Consider the following 22,156-nt stretch of genomic DNA (forward strand, 5'->3'; position numbering starts at 1 on the left):
CAAGATAACACTGCAGTTTTACCAATTACTGATAAGGCACCTTGTGCTGTCGAACTGTACACTACAAGATATCCAAGATAACACTGCAGTTTTACCAATTACTGATAAGGCACCTTGTGCTGTCGAACTGCACACTACAAGATATCCAAGATAACACTGCAGTTTTACCAATTACTGATAAGGCACCTTGTGCTGTCGAACTGCACACTACAAGATATCCAAGATAACACTGCAGTTTTACCAATTACTGATAAGGCACCTTGTGCTGTCGAACTGCACACTACAAGATATCCAAGATAACACTGCAGTTTTACCAATTACTGATAAGGCACCTTGTGCTGTCGAACTGTACACTACAAGATATCCAAGATAACACTGCAGTTTTACCAATTACTGATAAGGCACCTTGTGCTGTCGAACTGTACACTACAAGATATCCAAGATAACACTGCAGTTTTACCAATTACTGATAAGGCACCTTGTGCTGTCGAACTGTACACTACAAGATATCCAAGATAACACTGCAGTTTTACCAATTACTGATAAGGCACCTTGTGCTGTCGAACTGTACACTACAAGATATCCAAGATAACACTGCAGTTTTACCAATTACTGATAAGGCACCTTGTGCTGTCGAACTGTACACTACAAGATATCCAAGATAACACTGCAGTTTTGCCAATTACTGATAAGGCACCTTGTGCTGTCGAACTGTACACTACAAGATATCCAAGATAACACTGCAGTTTTGCCAATTACTGATAAGGTAGACCGATTTACTGCACAGTTACTTTCTGACTGCTGTTTTTCTGCTTAGTGTTAAAGCATTTAAAGCTACTGCTCCCTTTTTAATTTCAAGTCTTTGGGGTCTCTAACACCATGATGGGAAAGGACCCCATTCCCAAGTCAAAGTACGATTAAAATTCATGAAATTAGTGTTGTTTCACTCTTTGATGTTAGCCAAAAGTGCTCTTTGCAGCACCCGCAATGTGCCCAGTAATGACTCCTGCAATTCGTACGGTGTTACATGAATTGGTAACATATCAAATTACAATTGTAAATTTTTTTTTATAAGACCAGTTGCTCCTATTACTGCTGGAAATGTCTGGGTATCTCTTTCTTCCACATGGCTCTTGTTTCTGCCTGCAGATCGAGGTATTTTATGACTTTGTGTCTATCTGTACGCAAGACATTGTAGTCACTAGGTGCAGTGATTTCAATGATCAATGCTACTTTTGTCTTCTTTTCTTGGACCACTGTATCCGGTTTTCTAGCATCTATCTTTTGGACTGTTGGTATTGGGTGATCCCATGTGATGTAAATTTCATAATTTTCTATGATTCTCTCTGGTTCATGTTTCCAGTGTTTTTCAGCCACTTCAATACCATAATGTTTGCACATTCTCCAGTGTAACAATCTCGCCACATTATTATGCCTTTCAGTATACAGTCACTCTGCCATTAGAGAGTCGCAACCAGCAATAAGGTGTGTGACCGTTTCCAATTCGGTTCAACAAAACCTACATATGTCTCTTTCTCCCACGTGTTTAATGGACTTGGTAAACCAGCGTGTACATAGCCCACTATCTTGGGCTGTCATTTCTTTATGTAAATTCGCCTCTCCTTAACCATTCCTGCATTCTTTCTTGATCAACATGAGGCTCTTCCAGAAGTTTTTTATACTTGCAACTATACATTTTTTCCACATTTCTTGCCTTCTCATCTGGTCCTTCACCTTATATTCTTTCTTTTGTTTTTTAGCACATTCAGTTGCTGCTTGGTTTTTATCCACTTCTGGTTTGATTTCCCTTCCTGCTTGACGCCGATATGCTTCTGCTAAATTAAGCAGAGAAATCATCTTAGATTTATTCTCCTCATGTTTCAAAACTTTCACCACGTTTGGATCTTGTGAGGTCAGTAGATGTGTGGAGTCCCACGACTGCAGATCTATACATGTAATCAGTTTCAAGGAGGCCTATCCCTCCTTCAGAATGGGGAATATAAAATATTGGTATACACCGACTTTTATAAATCATTTGGTGAGCATGAAGCATCCTTCTTGTTTTAATATTCAATCTATCCAACACTTTTTGGGGCCAGTCAAATCACTCCAAAACTATAAGTTAGGACAGGAAGAGCAAACTGATTTACAGCTTGGATCTTATTCCTAGGTGTCAATGCTGTTTTCAGGATTAATTTCAGTCTTCTAAAGTACTCCTTACTAAGCTTTATTTGCATTTGTTCATATTTTACTGCTGATCCTTCATCAGTTCCCAAGTATTTATACACCCCCTCTTGCTCAAGTTCTTTTATATCACATTCTTGTCCCAAACTGATGTTTTCCTGGTGCTGCAATTTTCCTTTTTTAAAGGTTGCTTTTGCACATTTATCACGACCAAATGATATTCCAATATCAACTGAAAGTTTTGACAACCTGCAGCTGTGCTTTCAGTTCCTCATCTGATGAGCTATACAATTTTAAATCGACAAAGAGAAGATGACAAGTCATTAGACTTTGTTGTTTTCTAGAAGCCAAATTATAGCCATGACCTTAGCTGTTAAGTAAACAGCTTAATGGATTAATGGCAAGGCAAAATAGCAATGGTGACAGGGAGCCACCCTGGAATATCCCCCTTTGGATTTTTATCCCTGCTCCCCAGTATAAAGTCGTTTGATTACACATCTGATATACCTTAACTTCTGCCGAATGCTCTCTCTACTGCACGGACACTGATCTGCTTTACACAGTTACTGTATTTCCAAAGTGCCTGTAGCTACTGCATTGCATTTACTGCTCCTGAAACTACGGAGTCGGAGTACTGCTGACTGCTGTTACTGGTTAGAAAGAGGTCTCATTAGCCTACTGGGTTAAAGCTATCCAATTTAAAAATTGGCCACTTATTACAGTTTATCTTACTGCTCCAATGTATATTTCTGCCACATTTTGCACCTGGGAATACCGCAGTAACCACAGCTCAGTTACTGCTTTGGTGCGAAAAATATAATGACGCCAGAGAGGAAGAAAACACTGGATTATAACCCTGTCTGCCAGAAGCCATATGACAAAAAATTCTGATCCTTTCCAGTTATACCCAATTAACTAGCTTGAATCAAAAACCAAGATGCACTTCAGTTAAGTCATTCTTATAATACCAGTATATATATATATATATATATATATATATATATATATATATATACAAAGCATATTCAACTGAACTATTAACTACCTACTTCTGACCAAGGTAAATATACTCGCACTCCTTTCAGCAGGGAACAAAAAGAAAATTAAACCATTACAAACAGAAAAACACTAACTAAATAGCAGAGACGTTTGCTCATTTTTTTTCCAACTACAAAAGCTTTGTCATGAAACTCCCTTTCTGTCCCACCAAAAATAAGTGTCAGTTACATCCTCTATATCCCTTCTGTTTGTCCACAGCTTCCTCAAGCAGTAGGATAGAAACAATCCCCCTACACACACACACAGACGCGCACACGCACATGCACGCCCACACACACAGGTGCACACTGTACAGACATTCAGACAGCAAGAGTGTGTAAATATACACGCACACACGCTTTGTACTAGTAACCCCTAGTGCCCACAATAAAAACTACCTGATTCTACAGTGGTACTCCAGCTCTCAAAGAGGAAAAATTACATTTAGGGCCTGACTCCAAGGCATACAGAAATAAAGCCTCTGATGGTGCCCCAAATGACCCAATGTTTAGCAGCAAAGGTAGATGAAGGACAGAATGGACGTGAGCAGCTAATGCTGGCAAGCCCATCCTTGGGAGTGGGGGGGGGGATTGCTCAGTTTTACTGCACTACTGCCACATGCAGGAGTCCTGGTTTACTACCATGGCAAAAAAAAAAAAAAAAAAAAAAAAAAAGCTTGATTATGTGACTCACAGCTATATGCAGCTTGGCCAGAAGCATAAATGAAAGAAAACAAACACCACCATCCTCCCCGCAGACTCAGCACCACACACTCGCATCTCAGGGGAATGGATAAGCCAGCGGGTTCCTATTACCCGGTAGGATGTTTAGGTTAGTGAATACCTAAACGTCGAACTGGTAATAGTGAAAGCAAAAAAAAAAAAAAAAACGCAAATGAACGATTTAATGCAGGGAAAGAATTCCCTTGGCCATTATGCGGAATTTGCCCCTTTCTCCATTGTACAGCGATCTCAGAGTTGGTATATTTAGTTGGGGGGGGGGTGTGGGGGGGGGGGCACAGCTCCTCACTTCATTTTGGTTTAAAATTTTTTTGCAGCCAAGGGAATTCATTCCCTACGTTAAATTGGAATTTGCTGTTTTAATTTTTCAATATTACCAGGTCAACATTTAGGTATTCACTAACCTAAACGTTTGATCGGGTAATACAGACCCTAAGCCAGCAGGTTCTCACTTCTGCCAGAAATAAAGAGGTCTATCGGGTACCAAAAGGCAAGCCTGTGCAATCATTGAGGGGGTTGCAAACTTAAAGATACATTTTCAGCCATGACTGGTTACTGGCATTCTATGCCGGAGTGAAAACATTTACATTAAAAGTCATTTTTCTTGTTGCTGTCCTCTACATCCAATACTGTGATTCTGTGCACCACTATTCACTGTCCTCTACATCCAATACTGTGATTCTGTGCACCACTATTCACTGTTCTCTACATCCAGTACTGTGATTATGTGCACCACTATTCACTGTCCTCTACATCCAGTACTGTGATTCTGTGCACCACTATTCACTGTCCTCTACATTCAATACTGTGATTCTGTGCACCACTATTCACTGTCCTCTACATCCAATACTGTGATTCTGTGCACCACTATTCACTGTCCTCTACATCCAATACTGTGATTCTGTGCACCACTATTCACTGTCCTCTACATCCAATACTGTGATTCTGTGCACCACTATTCACTGTCCTCTACATCCAATACTGTGATTCTGTGCACCACTATTCACTGTCCTCTGCATCCAATACTGTGATTCTGTGCACCACTATTCACTGTCCTCTGCATCCAATACTGTGATTCTGTGCACCACTATTCACTGTCCTCTACATCCAATACTGTGATTCTGTGCACCACTATTCACTGTCCTCTACATCCAATACTGTGATTCTGTGCACCACTATTCACTGTCCTCTACATCCAATACTGTGATTCTGTGCACCACTATTCACTGTCCTCTGCATCCAATACTGTGATTCTGTGCACCACTATTCACTGTCCTCTGCATCCAATACTGTGATTCTGTGCACCACTATTCACTGTCCTCTACATCCAATACTGTGATTCTGTGCACCACTATTCACTGTCCTCTACATCCAATACTGTGATTCTGTGCACCACTATTCACTGTCCTCTGCATCCAATACTGTGATTCTGTGCACCACTATTCACTGTCCTCTACATCCAATACTGTGATTCTGTGCACCACTATTCACTGTCCTCTACATCCAATACTGTGATTCTGTGCACCACTATTCACTGTCCTCTACATCCAATACTGTGATTCTGTGCACCACTATTCACTGTCCTCTGCATCCAATACTGTGATTCTGTGCACCACTATTCACTGTCCTCTACATCCAATACTGTGATTCTGTGCACCACTATTCACTGTCCTCTACATCCAATACTGTGATTCTGTGCACCACTATTCACTTACATTGAACAACTTTCCTACTAACAAAACTGACATCTTCCGAGTCCAAGGACATTATTCCTGGTGTGTCGTCGCTGAGCAATGCTTCAGAAGACAGTTATAAGGGGATTAGGCGTTTCATCCTGTAATTAATCCTGGGAGGCACTTGCTTTACTTGCTTAAATGGAATTTCTGGGAACTTGCAAAAGTGTATGCAAATGTAACCACCTTGCATGGAAGTGCTGGAAATGTTTCTGCAAGTGGCCCTCTTTTACAGCTACAGAGATACCACTTTACCGCATAATTACCCCATACTGGGCAAACATGTTATTCTCTACCATGAGGGCAGGCTGTGAGTGAAGGCTCAGGGAGCACTTTAGCATTCGACCAGACTTGATGGCTTTGGAATGTGCTGGTCTCAGTAATGGCATTTAAATCATGTTGCACCCATAGGTTCATAGGTGGCCATTGGCCCTAGGGCCTATATAAGTCTAGCCAAACGGTACCCTGGCTTTTGCCACCCAAGAAAATTATTTTCCTGTGCCCCTGTCACGCAGAGCCACAGAAGTGATCCCCAGGGTGAATTTCCCATCTCCCATCCAAACATCAAGAGTTTTTTTAAAAAAGGAATGTGATGGGTTGAGGTGCCAGGTATAGATCTCCTCTCGGATCATGTCATGTTCTGTTCTAGTATGTGATGGAGTGATGTGCTGGTCTCTATAACCAGAGTCAAGTTTACAGCCATGACTTACCCATAAAAAGAAATGAGAGGATCCACTGTAGGACAGCAAGTGCCTGAAGTTGCTTCTCAAATTTTGACTTGGAGAACCAAGGAATTGAAGGAAGTTCCTGCAGTGCAGAAAGTATACTGGCTCCTGTACCTAGGAGTTAAAAGCAGCATTAGTATCCTGGTAAACACAAGTTTTACACTGCACTGTAGAAGCACATCCAAGAATACTACCATGTCAAAATATACCACAGTTAAGGACCACCTTGCCCACAACATTTAAATTTCTTCACCCTCAAGAAATTTAAGATCTTACCAAATTCCTAGATTTTTTATAGTGTACTTCTGCACTCTGGCATAACTCTGTTGGATCAAGCATGTCCCATTTACTTCCCTGATACTGATCTAGTCGAAGCTGTTAGCACGAGTGAAGTGCAAGCAGCAGTGCCAAGCAACAGACAATGTCTCGCCTTTGGGAATGATGTTAGTCAACACATTTTGTGGTTTGCTTCCAGAGGGATCTCCTGTAGGAGACCAAAACTAAGTAGGAGGTCTATTAGCCTAGAATACACTGTTCAGGTAATGACTACTAGAGTCTTTAAGCCTAACCAAGCATCTCAAATCTGACAAGTTTTGGTATCCTTGGTAATGTAAGCATGGGTTTGGAGACGAAACACTTACAAGCAGGGCCTAGGATACAAATCATTTACAGGATGTCCCTAGCCATTGGAGACTGTTGCCAAACCATGGGGAAAATTTCCAGTTTCTGATCCAGTTGTCCAAGCTGCATTTGACTTTGGTTCGGGAGGAACTCTGTTTCACATGGATGAACAGAGTGATCCAGAGAAGTAGTCGTCTCTGGGATACATACTTGTCTCTCCAGCAGAACCAGTTTATAACCCAAACAAAATTAAAGACTTTGTAACAGGTTATTCTGGTTCTCTTAGTTTTGCAGGAGGTTGAGTGTGGAGACTAAAGAGGACCTGCATACAAACACAGATCTCCCCTCGATAGTCTGTAGGGAACAGGATACAGAGATATGACTGAAGTGATCTGCAAAGGACAGTTTTACACACTGTATTCTTTCAGTCAGGAACCTATGTGATGTTCCAATAGCTGGATGTACTTCATAAGGTATATACCAAAGGGGGCATGACAGATCTGATGAGAAGCAAATACAGTTCGAACAATGACCTTCTTGGACTTAAAAATACAAAAGTAGGGAGTCTAAGTTGAACAAAAAAAAAAGAATGGTTTCATCACTACTGTAGTCAGCTGAAGGCCAAAGGCTAGATTACTGTCCAAGTGTGTCCCGAAGTCCCCCACTACAGGGTCAAAACAAGCACAGTATACTGTGCATTATGCTCCCTAGGAAAGAGGGGAATGGCTGTAGCAGTAAGTAAAATGTGTGTCCTCATTCAAGATGCCTCTATCCAAGTGTTACGACAGAAGTCTACAACAGTATTAATGGACGTGAACATTTAAGTTATTATGAAAGACAAATATCTGAACTTGCACAGTGTCTCTTACAGATATCCAAGAGGAGATCTTATTCAGGTATATAGGACATTTAGTGACAACTACCTCTGGGAATGTTTGGGGTTATCAAAAGTACTAGTGAATCATCAGATAACCTGTGTAGAAGATTCTATAGGAATGAGAAGTGTATTAATTGGTTCTCTGACAGAGTAGCTGATGCATGGAACAGACTACCAAATCACATTAAAGCAAGTACTAGTTTGGATATTTTTAAGAACAGCCTGGATACTTATTATGAGAACAAGTGCTTTGGTATGTTGGCAAGCTAGAAGGGCATTAATGCCCGTGCTTGAAATATTTGTATGTATGTATGTGTGTGTGTATGTATGTGTATGTGTGTGTGTATGTACGTGTATGTGTGTATGTATGTGTATGTGTATGCATGTATGTGTGTGTGTATGTATGCGTGTGTGTGTGTGTGTGTGTGTGTGTGTGTGTGTGTGTGTGTGTGTGTGTGTGTGTGTGTATATATGTACGTGTGTATGTATGTATGTACAGAACTGTAGACGATACTCGGACAGGGTCTAAAGAGTGGGCTGACCTACTGCTGTTGCCTCAACACATCAGTACTCCAAGCTGTCATACTTTGACATCTACCCTGAAAGTCAGGCTGCCCACGGGCTCCTTTTGCTAGAGTCTTCTAAAACAAGCCCATACTTTCACAGCTAAGAGAGACTATCAAAGTTTGTAACCAACATTTACCTGTCCATCAAGCCTTACAATTATTCAGTGAATGAACATGCAGGGTTACTTGGACTCCTTGTGCAACTGGCTGACAGTAGCAACACTTATATTTTGGCACTAACAATCCCCATTTCCTTTTGTTTCTCCAAATCTTTTCGGTTCCTAATACCATGATGGCAATGGACCCCATTCCTAATGTAAAGTATGATTAAACTTCATGAAATTAGCACGGTTTCAAATCTTTAATGTCAGTCAGAAATGTTTTTCGCAGCACCCCCAATGTGCCCAGTAATGAGTCCTCCTGCAATTCGTACAGTTACATGCATCGGTAATGCATCTAAATATGACTGTAGATTCTTTTTTATAAGACCCGTTGCTCCTACTACTATTGGAACTGTCTGGATATCTTCCTTCCACATTGCTCTTGTTTCTGCCTGCAAATCCTGATATTTTATGACTTTCTCTCTCTGTGCGCAAGACACTGTAGTCTGTGGGTGTAGCAATTTCAGTGATCAAGGCTACTTTTGTCTTCTTTTCATGGACCACTATATCTGATTTTGCATCTGTCTTTTGAACTGTCGGTAATAGGTGATCCCTTGTGATAGACCATCATTTTCTATGATGCTTTATGGCTCACGTTTCCAATGTTTCTGCTACTTCAATTTTATAATGTTTGCTCAACCCCCAGTGCAAGTCTTGCCACATTATGCCTTTCAGTATACTTCTGCCATTAGTATGTCACAACCAGCAACATGGTGTGTGACTGTTCCAATTCTTTACTACAAAACCTACATTTGTCCGTTTCTCCCACTCAGGTTCAAAGATTAGTACTAGGCTACTGCCCTTGTGGTCTATTTTAAGCCTAGCCAATTACTCCATGTGAAAATCAAACCCTGCACCTTGTGTCTGCAAGGCAAACACCTCAAACAGGAGAGCTTCCCACCAAAATTAATCAAAGTACCTTCTGTTGGAAGAGAACCCACAGCCTTTTAATCTTCCAGCACCACTTGTTGAGCCACTGACTACAGGTTTGATGGACTTGGGTTGCCAATGTTAAACCTTTCATCTTTTGCTTTGTATTTGCCTATCCTTAACCATTCTTGCGTTAGATCCTAATCAACATGAGGCTGCTCCTGGAGTTTTCTATACTTGCATCTATATTTATGCATTTTTCATATTTTTTGCCTTCTCATCTGATCCTTCACCTTGCATTCTTTTTGTTTTTCAGCACATTCATTTGCTGCATGATTTTTATCTACTTGTGGTTGGATTTCCATTCCCACTTACGCCAATATGCTTCTGCTAAACTAAAAAGGGAAGCCATCTTAGACATTCTCTTCATGTTTCAGAACTTTCACTACATTTGGGTCTTGTGAGGTCAGCAGATGTGTGTAGTCTCACGATTGTAGGTCTATACATGTAATAAATTTCAAGGAGGCCCATACCTCTTTCAGAACGGGGGAATATATAACCTTGGTATGCACAGATTTTTATAAATCATTTGGTGAACATGAAGCATCCCTTCTTGTTTTCCTCTCTAATCTATCCAACACCTTTAGGGGCCAGTCACTCCAAAGTTAGGACAGGAAAAGCAAATTGATTTAAACCTGAGCTTTGTTACTACATGTCAACACTGTTTTCAGAATTAATTGAAGTATTCTAAAATATCCCTGTGTTTTAATTGCATTTGTTCATGTTTTATTGATGATCCTTCAATTCCCAAATATTTATACAGTCGCTCTTGCTCAAGTTCTTTTATAGCATGTTCTTGTCTGAAACTGTTTTCCTGGTGTTGCAGCTTTCCTGCTTTAAAGGTTGCTTTTGCATATTTATGAAAACCAAATTATATTCATATATCATCTGAAAGTTTTGACTACTTGCAGTTGTGCTTTCAGTTCCTCATCTAATGACCTACACAGTTTTAAACCATCAAAAAGAGAGAAGTTAAGACCTTACACTATCGCTTTATGGGAGCCAAATTATAGCCATGACCTAATTTGATAAGCAGACGGCTTAATGGGCTATAAGGGCAAGGCAAAAGTGCAGCGGTGACAGAGTCACCATGGAATATCCACCTTTGGATTTTTCATCCCTGGAATAATAATTTGTCCTTTATCACAGCTTAACGGCAATGTGGCTTGCCACTGGTTCATGGTCGCTGTAACGTAATCGATCAGTGTAGGGTGTACCTTATACATTTGTAAGCACTCTTATCCACGAATGTGGGATATTGTTAAATTCTTTTTGTAGTCTATCCATGCTATACTTAGATACTTCCCCTTTTTACAGTTCTCCACTATGACTAACAAATGTTTGTTCCATATCACTTTAACCTTTTGTTCGGTTTGTGTAGCCTGCATTCCTCTGAATATCAGTCATCTCTGGCTACATTTAATTTTGATTTGAAGCTCTTCATTTAAGGTTTGATTACTTCCTATTTTGTATCTTATTTTGGTATTACATTTGTTTTAAGTTTTCTATTCTGTTGGAGTTTTGAATTCTTGGCTAGGGTTAGTTAAAAAAAAAGTTACCAAAGAATTCCTTTGCAAACTGTGAATAGCATCAGTTAATTAGTGGGGAGAGCTGAAAATACAGTGCAGAAATATCTGTATTTAGCTGAAGTGTTTGTGTGGTCTGCATTGCTCTGAATATCGCTCATCTCCAACTACAATTTGGTAGCTTTTGAGTTGCCCGTCCCTACTATAAATCTCATTTTGGACACTCCTCTCAGTCCTATCTCATCAGCTCATTCCACTGAGTACCGAGTGATCATTTGGGAAGGCTCAACCTTGAATTATCTTGTTTCATCCCTTCCTACTTAACCTTAAAAAAAAAAAAAAAATTGCACTTCATTCATCTGCTTTTACTGTATTTGTGTTTCTTCCTACATTGCATACTCAAAGTGCAAGGTTTGATCCTTACCTCTGCTAAAAACTTAATTCATGAAAGGGATATGATTTGGACGGTGCAGTGGTGCGCTGATAATGTTGCCTCACAACAAGAGGTTCTCTGGTTTGATTCTCGGCTGGGGTGCCTTCTGTGCGGAGTCTGCATGTCCTCCCTGCATTCATGTGGGTTTCCTATAGGTGCTCCGGTTTCCTCCCACATTACAACATGTGTGGAGCATTTCTCCCTGGACCTCCGCTGAAAACTGGCTTTGTTCCAAGTCGGACTTTCCAAGTTAACAAATGTTAAAATAAATTACTACATAATTTTGCTTGTGCTGCTTGTTCTTAGAAGTATTCAACTGCATTTATTCTGCTGCATTTATTACGGCTTGTTAGTAGCCTGATTAAATTGTAACTGTTATTCTAAACATTTTGGTTTAAGCACTTGGGCCAGTTGTTTTACATTAAAAAGGTTTGTAGTCTGCACTCTTGTGGGAGGAGAGGGTAGATTCTGCCCTTCTGAGCTGGGAATTGCTGGCTGAAGGCTTACTGTGCCTGCTTACCTGAACTGTTTCTTTCTGAAATTGGTGCACCTTGTTTGCTGTAACACACTAGATTCAAACCTGCTGCTGGACCACTAAATCCAGGCCATTTTTTTTTTTCGAGAGGGTTCCCCTTGCACCCTAGTGGTAAGAGTGTGCAGTTAGAACTTGTCTGATTGAAGGTTGCTGGAACAGGGCTCAGGTTTTAACGTTTTTATTGGTTAATTTGTTTAAATCAGTTTGCTCTTGTAGGCTACTGTTATATTTAAGTGTGTAACTGTTCTCATGTGTTAAATCAACCTAAACAGAGTTTAAATATCTACCATAGGCTGGTTACGGGTTTTGCTGTATCCAGATCTGTGTGTGATTCCTGTGTTTCCTGCTATACCATCTTGTGTGGGCTGGGGCTGACTGCACTTAGTGGGAGTAAGTCAACTGGTTGGAACTGGTCTGGCATAGGGTGTTGAGCAAAGAGCTCAGGGACAAGGCTGATTGGGTCTTGTGCTATTTAAACTCAACCCTGCATTTGCAAGGGTTGTGCTTTTTTACCTGTCGTGAATCTCCGCTGTGCTGATTTAATCCTTTGCGAAGTACCTCAGTTGCATTTTTTCCCTTACCAGCACTCCTGTGTAAGTGAGGCCCTCACTTGCAGCTACTGTATTGAGTTTATCCAGTCCTACTCAGACCTATAGATACTCTCTCCTTAGATGGTACCCACTCTACTATCCCTGACATCTCTTCCACAGATACGGACAGCCAAGGGCGGACAATTTCCTATGGTTTCTCCTGCTAGTCTGGTTGATATGGGCATCCTGAGACAGTGTAGCAACTGCCTTATATACACGGACAACAACTTACTACTACCACCTGGGAACACATTATCTGACAGATGCATCTACATTAAGAACCTAGAATCCTTGCTGTCTCAGTCACAAGCCAGTACATCTGACACTGAGAATGTTGTCGCAACAAACACTATGAACACCACACCTCTACCACCACCCACACCTGTACAACACATTCTTACAAATGTGGAGGTTTGACAAAAAACATACCTAAACAAAAGACCTCAGAAGCACACAACACAACCCACAGCATCAAGCATCACACATCTGTGTAAAACTCGGAAAACAACCGCCAAAGGCACCAAATAATTCACCAAGTAGTCCAAGGCTCCCAGGAAACAGTCAGCCACTGATAAACAGATTCACTTTATTCAGCCAAGAAAATAACAAACACTCTATAGACAGTAGGTTTTGGTTACAACCTTCATCAGATGTGGACTGCTTCTGACAAGAACTCTTATATACCATTCATGTCTGTGTCTCACAGCCTTTAAGGCCCAGCCACAACTCAACATACTAGTCTTAGGAGACTATTTTGAGACAGATGTGCCCCTCACCAGGCTGCACAAGGAGAAAGTCACGGTAAGTTGCTTGTCAATTGCTACAATCTGCCATATTATGCACACACACACGTCTCAACAGGTACTGTTATGACTCTGTCATAGTCCATGTTGGTGTGAATGACTTGAGACGTACCTACCTGGACTATATGAAGAGACACATGATTGAGCTCACTGAATATGTCCCAGGCAGGTATGTCCCTAGCCTTAACCAGCATCCTACCATCACCCAGAATGATATAGAGCTCACTGAATGTGTCCCAGGCAGGGATGTCCCTAGCCTTAACCAGCATCCTACCATCACTCAGAATGATATAGAGCTCACTGAATGTGTCCCAGGCAGGGATGTCCTTAGCCTTAACCAGCATCCTACCATCACTCAGAATGATATAGAGATCACCAAGTATATGTCCCAGGCAGGTATGTCCCTAGCCTTAACTAGCATCCTACCATCACCCAGAATGATATAGAGATCACTGAATGTGTCCCAGGCAGGGATGTACCCAGCCTTAACCAGCATCCTACCATCACTCAGAATGATATAGAGCTCACTGAATGTGTCCCAGGCAGGGATGTCCCCAGCCTTAACCAGCATCCTACCATCACTCAGAATGATATAGAGCTCACTGAATGTGTCCCAGGCAGGGATGTCCCCAGCCTTAACCAGCATCCTACCATCACCCAGAATGATATAGAGCTCAGTGAATGTGTCCCAGGCAGGGATGTCCCCAGCCTTAACCAGCATCCTACCATCACCCAGAATGATATAGAGCTCACTGAATGTGTCCCAGGCAGGGATGTCCCTAGCCTTAAGCAGCATCCTACCATCACTCAGAATGATATAGAGCTCACTGAATGTGTCCCAGGCAGGGATGTCCCTAGCCTTAAGCAGCATCCTACCATCACACAGAATGATATAGAGATCACTGAGTACGTGTCCCAGGCAGGTATGTCCCTAACCTTAAGCAGCATCCTACCATCACCCAGAATGATATAGAGATCACTGATTGTGTCCCAGGCAGGTATATCCCTAGCCTTAAGCAGCATCAACCATCACCCAGAATGATATAGAGCTCACTGAGTATGTGTCCCAGGCAGGTATGTCCCTAGCCTTAAGCAGCATCCTATCATCACTCAGAATGATATAGAGTCACTGAGTATGTGTCCCAGGCAGTATGTCCCTAGCCTTAAGCAGCATCCTACCATCACACAGAATGATATAGAGATCACTGAGTATGTGTCCCAGGCAGGTGTGTTCCTAGCCTTAAGCAGCATCCTACCATCACACAGAATGATATAGAGTCACTGAGTATGTGTCCCAGGCAGGTGTGTCCCTAGCCTTAAGCAGCATCCTACCATCACACAGAATGATATAGAGCTCACTGAATGTGTCCCAGGCAGGGATGTCCCCAGCCTTAACCAGCATCCTACCATCACTCAGAATGATATAGAGATCACTGAGTATGTGTCCCAGGCAGGTGTGTCCTTAGCCTTAAGCAGCATCCTACCATCACACAGAATGATATAGAGCTCACTGAGTATGTGTCCCAGGCAGGGATGTCCTTAGCCTTAACCAGCATCCTACCATCACCAAGAATGATGCCTCAATACAAACAGAAAATTGGCTTGGTTTTTGGTGTTATTCCAAGGGGATCCAGTACCTGACAGCCTGGGAGGACATGACTGACATATCACGATGCTTTGCCAGAGATGGCCTTCATCTGTCTCCCCTGCACTTAAGGCTTCTGGCAAAGGCTCTTGCCTCCCCCGTAGTGTCTTTGCAGGCAAAGTCATGAGCACAAAATTACCAACATGAAAAATTCCACTAAATGAAATTTAAAGGTCATGAAACTGCACTCATTGCAAGCATTCCCTGCCCTGGAGGATGCTGATATTTGTGCAATCACTGAAACCTGGTTCAAAGCTGCGGACAGCACCCCCAGTCTTACCAGGTTACTCATCCTACCATACTTTCAGACCCCAAATGGAGGGCTACAAAGCCAAAGGAGGTGGAGTTTCAATATTTATTAAAGACATGCACACCTCCAAGCTATTCAAATCATAGCTAGCTACAGACCCCCAACCATGACTGTGGACGCCCACTCCACCTATTTGGACTTGCTTCAATCCATCAAGATTCAACCCTCTACCCTGATCCTGGGTGAATAACTACCGAATCAGAGTGGAAGACATAGTTTAGCCCAAACATAAACGCCAAGAGCTTCCTTGACTTAGTCAATGCCAATGCATTGGACCAGCTGGTTGACACCCCTATAAGAGGTGAAAATATCCTGGACCTGGTCCTAACCAACATGAGTAGACACTGTAGTACCCCTACACTTTCATCCTCCTTGGTAAGATCAGATCATAAAGCAATCAATTTTGAAGTCATCTCTCCCCTGACTCCCCCCTCCACCAGTCAGGGTAAAAAAAAAAAACACCTTTTCCAAAGTGGACTAAAATCTCCTTAGAGCCAGTATAAGCAGCTTCATAGCCACCATCCCGTCAGCTGGAACTAGCACACCGATGTCCAAGTCTACATAAAAAAATATACGAGCACCTACATATTAAGTGGCTGAAAAAAACACTGGAAACATCAGCCACAAAGCATCACAGAAAATAATGAAGTTTATATTACATGGGATCACCCATTACCAACAGTTAAAAAGATAGATGCTGGAAAACTGGATATAGTGGTCCAAGAAAAGAAGACAAGACAAAAGTAGCATTGATCACTGAAATATTGCAATACCTGACGGGACCAAATCATCTCGGAAGAAGGAAGAGTAAACCTGTCTGGGGAACAGCAGCAATAAGCAAATTCTATAATAAAGAAAAAAAATTGCTGCCCAGGACCAAGAAGGAGCAGGTTCCAAGTTGGAAACAAATCTCCTTGGTCTGAACAAGCAAACAAGGCCACTGATGAAAACCTCCAAAGCTAAGTGTCCAAATTGGCCACATCTGCCAAGGACAATCACAAGGCCTTCTTCACATATATCCACACTTTCTAAGGCAGCACCAAATCTGCTCTGAATTGGTGATTAACACCACAACATACACAAATGCCATAGATACAGCCAACTTGTTGGCAGACAGGTTCAGTGAAAACTTCACCCAATGTCACCCCATCAGTAAACTAGGACATCCCCAGCACCTGCCCCCCTACCCTCATCAACAGGGAGCAGATCTTCATTGTCCCCTCAAAGGCAAATACCATCTCCATGGGACCTGATAACATCCCTGGCTGTATCCTACATGAACTCAGGCATGAGCTCTCAAGCTCCATTAGGCACCCTATTCAACCAAAACCTGAGCACCGCCTCCATCCCAGCAGAATGGAGGACAGCCACAAAATGTGGATCGTCCACTGACCCAGGCAATTATAAGCCTATCCTATCAGCCTAACTAGCCTGATCTGCAAGGCCATGGAATGCATCATGGACCTTGTAAACAAGGACAGTGGCAACCTCCAAATCTTGACCCCACATGGTTTGGTTTTGTCAAAGGAAGATCATGCCTGTTAAACAGTCAACTTCTTTGAAACAGTCACCAAAGCCATGGACGAGGGAAAGACGGTGCACACCACCTACCTTAACCTAGCCAAAGCCTTTGACACTATTCTTCACTCTAGCATAACAGAAACTCTCCCAGCTAGGCATCAACACGTACCTTACCAGATGGGTAGCTAACTGGCTCACTGATAGAACCCACTCAGTCAAAATAGGGGAAGCCACCTCTAGTAGTAGACCCGAAACAATTTATTTTATTTATTTATTATTTTATTTATTGCCGTTGGTTTACCAGGATAGTCCATTGGGCCATAAAGAACCCGTTTTCAATGGAGTTCTGGGGAGAAAAGCTCCATAACAGAAGGTATTTTCAACATTTAACAGTAACAATATTAGTACAGAGAGTTATTAATATTGTGTAAACAAACAAATGTAGAAATCATCAATTTAGAATAGCAGTCATAACAGTTAAAACAATAGGAAGAAACGTACTAGTAATTAAATAAATGTAACATAATACTGATTAGAGAATAAATATCATAGCTATAGAAGTAGAATATGGTATTGAGGGTGAATTAAGTAGAGTTAGTTATGTGGGGTGGGAACAAGAGCATTCCCACTGAGAAGCTAGATGAAGGTGAAGAGACTTTTTGAAGGCAGAGTGGTTAGAGGTGGTGCGGATGAGTGGAGGTAGGGAGTTCCAGAGGCGAGCGAGGCTGAAGGAAAGAAGGTTTTTGCCTGGGGGATGTGGTGTATCCCAAAGCCATTGGGGCCTCTGTTTGGGATATACTTTTCTGAGGTGCAAGCCAAACCAAGTTTGCAAATGACTGCAAGCTGGGTGCAGTCTTAAATTCCCCTAGTTATGTACACATCCTCCATGAGGGCCTTACTCAAACTAATGACTGGCCTCAAACAATACCAAGAAATATACAGAACCAACCAATATTGCCAACATCCTGGCCGATAGGTTCAGTGCTAACTTTACTCCCCTCTCACCCTCCAAATGGCCCATCTTAATACCAGAAGAATGCAAAGCCCCTGTAATCACAGATGAATAAGTAAAGACCACACTCTCCAAAGCCAAGAACACAGCATCCATGGGACCAGACAACATCCCAGGCTGCATACTGCACGAACTATAGAACGAACTGGCACCCCTAAGTACCATGTTCAATCATAGCCTCGCCTCAGGCTATGTGCCTAATGAATGGCGCATAGCGACAGTTATCCCATTCCACAAAAGGGGTGCCACCACGAACCCCAGAAACTACCGCCCCATTAGCCTGATGAGCAAGGCCATGGAACGTATCAACTTGGACCTTATAAACAAAGACATAAGTAACCTCCAAACCCTGGACCACACTCAGTTGGGTTTATAAAAGGTACCTTGACTTGTTTGAAGCAGTCACTAGAGCCATAGATGAGGGCAAGGTAGTGCACACAGCCTATCTTGACCTTGCCAAGGCTTTCGATAACATTCCTCACTCCAGAATTACAGATAAACTCACTAAAATGGGCATAAATCCATATGTCACAAGATGGGTGGCCAACTGACTCATTGACAGAACCCACACAATAAAAGTAGCCGACTCCAAGTCAAACTTCAGACCAGTGATAGAGTGGAGTACCACAGGGTTCGGTCCCGAGACCTCTCCTGTTCGGCATCTACTTCTCCGAAGTGCAGGCCAACACAGAAGGTTTTTGGCTAACAAAGTTTGCAGATGACTGCAAACTGGGAGCCACAATAGAATCACCTAATGATGCAGACATTCTACAAAAGGACCTCACAGAGACAGATGCTTGGTGTCAAAGTCATGGGCTCAAGCTCAATGCCAAGAAGTGCAGTATCATACCCTTTGGGAAAAACTCAATACCCATGAACTACCACACAGGCAGTATCTTTTAGTTATGTACTTACCATAACTTTAGATGTTTGGGATCCATCTCGCCTACATTCAGTACTGATGGGCTCGGAGCCGATCCCTCGGCTCCGACTCGGCACGCTATGCTATAGAGCGAAGCCTCTTATTGGCTGAGCTATTTCTTATCCCAGGATGCACCACCACTAGTCCCCCAGATCTTGTTTGTCCGCATTCATGCACACATACACAACTTGTTTATATAACATTGCCAGATGTTTCAAGATGAAACAGAATTCGGACCTTCTGATATCCTCTGATCTCCAAGGAAGGGGGAAGGAGGGTGGGTTAATGGGAATGTAGGCGAGATGGATCCCAAACATCTAAAGTTATGGTGAGTACATAACTAAAAGATGTTATGTGATCCTATCTCGCCTACATTCAGTACTGATGGGACAGCGTCCCTAGCACCTAAATCCTGGGTGGCTCACTGGAAAACACTCCTGAGCATTGTGGAACCAAATGAAGCTCGTCCTCTAGATGCCACATCCAATTTGTAGTGGGAAATGAAGGTGTGAGGAGAAGACCACGTAGCCGCAGCATAAATGTCACTAATGGCAAGCTTAGAATGAAATGCTATTGAAGTAGCCATAGCCCTTGCAGAGTGAGCTTTGACAGAGGTTGTAAGCTCTTTATCAGAAGAGGAATAAGCTTGACTAATACAGTCCCTGATCCATTTGGCAATAGTGACCTTTGTGACGGCTTTGCCCAATTTATTATCCGAAAAGGATGCAAACAATTGATCTGTTTTCCTTGTTTGTTTGGTCCTATCTAAATAAAAACGCAAATGCCTGTGGACATCTAATGTGTGGAATATGTATTCCGCTTTGTTAGAATACTTCGGAAAGAAGACTGGAAGTTCTAATGACTGTTGTAGGCAAAAACTGGAACAAACTTTAGGGACAAAGGATGGATTTGGCCTGAGAGATACTCTATCTTTGTGAAAAACCAAGTACGGAGGTTTTACAGACAAAGCTTGAAGCTCTGAAACCCGTCTGGCAGAAGTAATCGCCACCAGAAAGGCAGTTTTCCACGATAGAAATTTTAAATCACATGTTGCTGCCGGTTCGAAGGGGGAGGAAGTTAAGGCACGTAACACCACATCGAGATCCCATGGAGGAGCAGGATGAAAAATCGGAGGTCGTAAAAGCGCAGCACCTTTCAAGAAGGTCTTACACAATCTGTTGCTCATTAAAGGTGGGTTTATAGATTCGTGAAAATTGGAAATAGCTGCCAATTGAACCTTGATGGTAGAGACTGAAGAGCCTTGATTGAAAAGGGAAGTTAGAAATTTCAGTACTTCTGATAAGGGAATAGTGATGGGATCCAGACCCCGGAGTTGAGCCCAAATAGCAAATCTCTTCCATTTGCTAGAATACAATTTTTTTGTAGCAGACTTGTGGGCCGAGGATAAAATGCGTACAACTTCCGGATCCAAGGTATGATTCCTGACTATAGTCGGAAGAGGAGGAGCCAAGCCGTCAATTTTAAGGTGTGTAGGGACTGGTGGAATAGTCCCGCCTGATGAACCAATAGGTCTGGGATCTGATCCAGGAACCATGGAACTTCCAGTGCATATTTCCGAAGATAGGGAAGCCATACCTGACGAGGTCAGTAAGGAGCAACTAAGATAATTTAGCTCCCCAAGTGAGAAGCCTTTTGGATCACTCTGGGAAGGAGAGGAACTGGAGGAAAAGCATATAGCAAGCCGGTGGGCCACGGGTGGGCTAGTGCGTCCATAGGGCTCTCCCCCGGAGCCGGGGTGAGGGAGAAGAACTTTTTGCACTTCGCATTCAGCGGAGTCGCCAAGAGGTCGCAACAAGGAATTCCCCATTTGCTGAAAATCTGATTTGTAACCGTAATGTTCAGAGACCACTCGTGTGGAGAGAGGATAGTTCTGCTCAGTCTGTCGGCTATGACATTGGACTTGCCCGGGATATGAGTCGCCACTAGAAAACATTTGGTCGACACAGCCCATTCCCAAACTCTCATGGCCTCTCTGCAAAGGGGGTAGGATCTGGTCCCTCCCTGCTTGTTCAGGTACCAGACAACTGACATGTTGTCGGAGTGAACGGCAATTACGCCCTGAGGGAAATAATCGTGAAGGGCTTGTAGGGACAGAAGCACCGCCCTCATTTCTAAGATGTTGATATGAAGTAGGGTCTCCTCTGAATGCCATTTGCCTTGGACTGACCTGCCCAGGGAATGCCCCCCCCACCCCATCTGGGAGGCGTCCGTAGTCAAAGTGGCCACAGGAAGAGGTGGAACAAAGGGTCGTCCCTGATCCAGATTGGAGGGCACCAGCCACCAGCGAAGGTCCCGTTTGCAGGTTTCCGTGATCCATATGAGGTGACTGAGAGGGAGATCCTGAAAGGACCACCGAGTTGAAAGAAGCCACTGGAGAATTCTCATGTGCAACCTTGCTAGGGGAACTAGAAGAACCGTGGCGGACATAGACCCTAATAGCTGCAGGACCATTCTGGCTGGGGCTTTGGATCTGGGAAGTAGGGCTCGAACTTCAGCCTGTATGGTTTGTATACTTTCTGTAGGTAGATAGACCCGCATTCGGTTTGAGCCTATCTCTACTCCGATGAATCTTATGCGTTGAGATGGCAGCAACACAGACTTTGGCCAATTGAAGGTGATCCCAAGGGAAGTGCCCAGTGATATCGTGGCTTGTAGGCTCCGCAATAGTAGATGCTTGGAGGTGGCAGTTAGGAGCCAGTCGTCTAGATACGGAAACACCTGGAATCCAAGACTTCTCAGGTGAGCAGTCACGACCGCCAAACATTTGGTGAGCAGTCACGACCGCCAAACATTTGGTGAACACCCTGGGGGCTGTGGTGAGACCATAGGGCAGCGCGCGGAACTGAAAATGACTGTCTCCTAGGCTGAAGCGCAGATGTCTCCTGGACGCTTGATGTACCATGATATGGTAATAAGCGTCCTTGAGATCTATGGAGCACATCCAAACACCTTTCTCCAGCAGTGGGAGAATGGATTGTAGGGTGACCATTCGGAACTTGGACTTTTTGACTGAACGATTTAGAATGCTGAGATCCAAAATGGGCCTCAAGTCCCTGGTCTTTTTTGGCACCAAAAAGAATCTTGAGTAAGTCCCTAATCCGATCTGGTCTACGGGGACTGGTTGGATGACTCCTTTTTGAAGCAGCTTTGAAACTTCTAAGGCTGCAATTTCCCGTTGACTGGGTGGCGGGTCCGGGATTTTTTTGGACTGAGGTGGGGAGTGAGAAAAGGGGATGGCGTAACCTCCGGCGATAATTCGAAGC

General features: G+C 42.9%; 1 protein-coding gene across 1 annotated transcript in view; it reads right to left on the reverse strand.

Annotated features, from left to right (window-relative positions):
• Window positions 1-22,156, reverse strand: part of LOC122803271 (diacylglycerol O-acyltransferase 2-like) — a 624,533-nt gene that overhangs the window by 430,677 nt on the left and 171,700 nt on the right. The window contains exon 3 of the mRNA XM_044072861.1: window positions 6,406-6,534. Within this exon, the coding sequence (XP_043928796.1) occupies window positions 6,406-6,534 (129 nt within the window). The remainder of the gene's footprint in view (window positions 1-6,405; window positions 6,535-22,156) is intronic.

This window comes from Protopterus annectens, chromosome 5.part1, assembly GCF_019279795.1.
Source record: "Protopterus annectens isolate FY-2018-M chromosome 5.part1, PAN1.0, whole genome shotgun sequence".
NCBI lineage: Eukaryota > Metazoa > Chordata > Ceratodontiformes > Protopteridae > Protopterus > Protopterus annectens.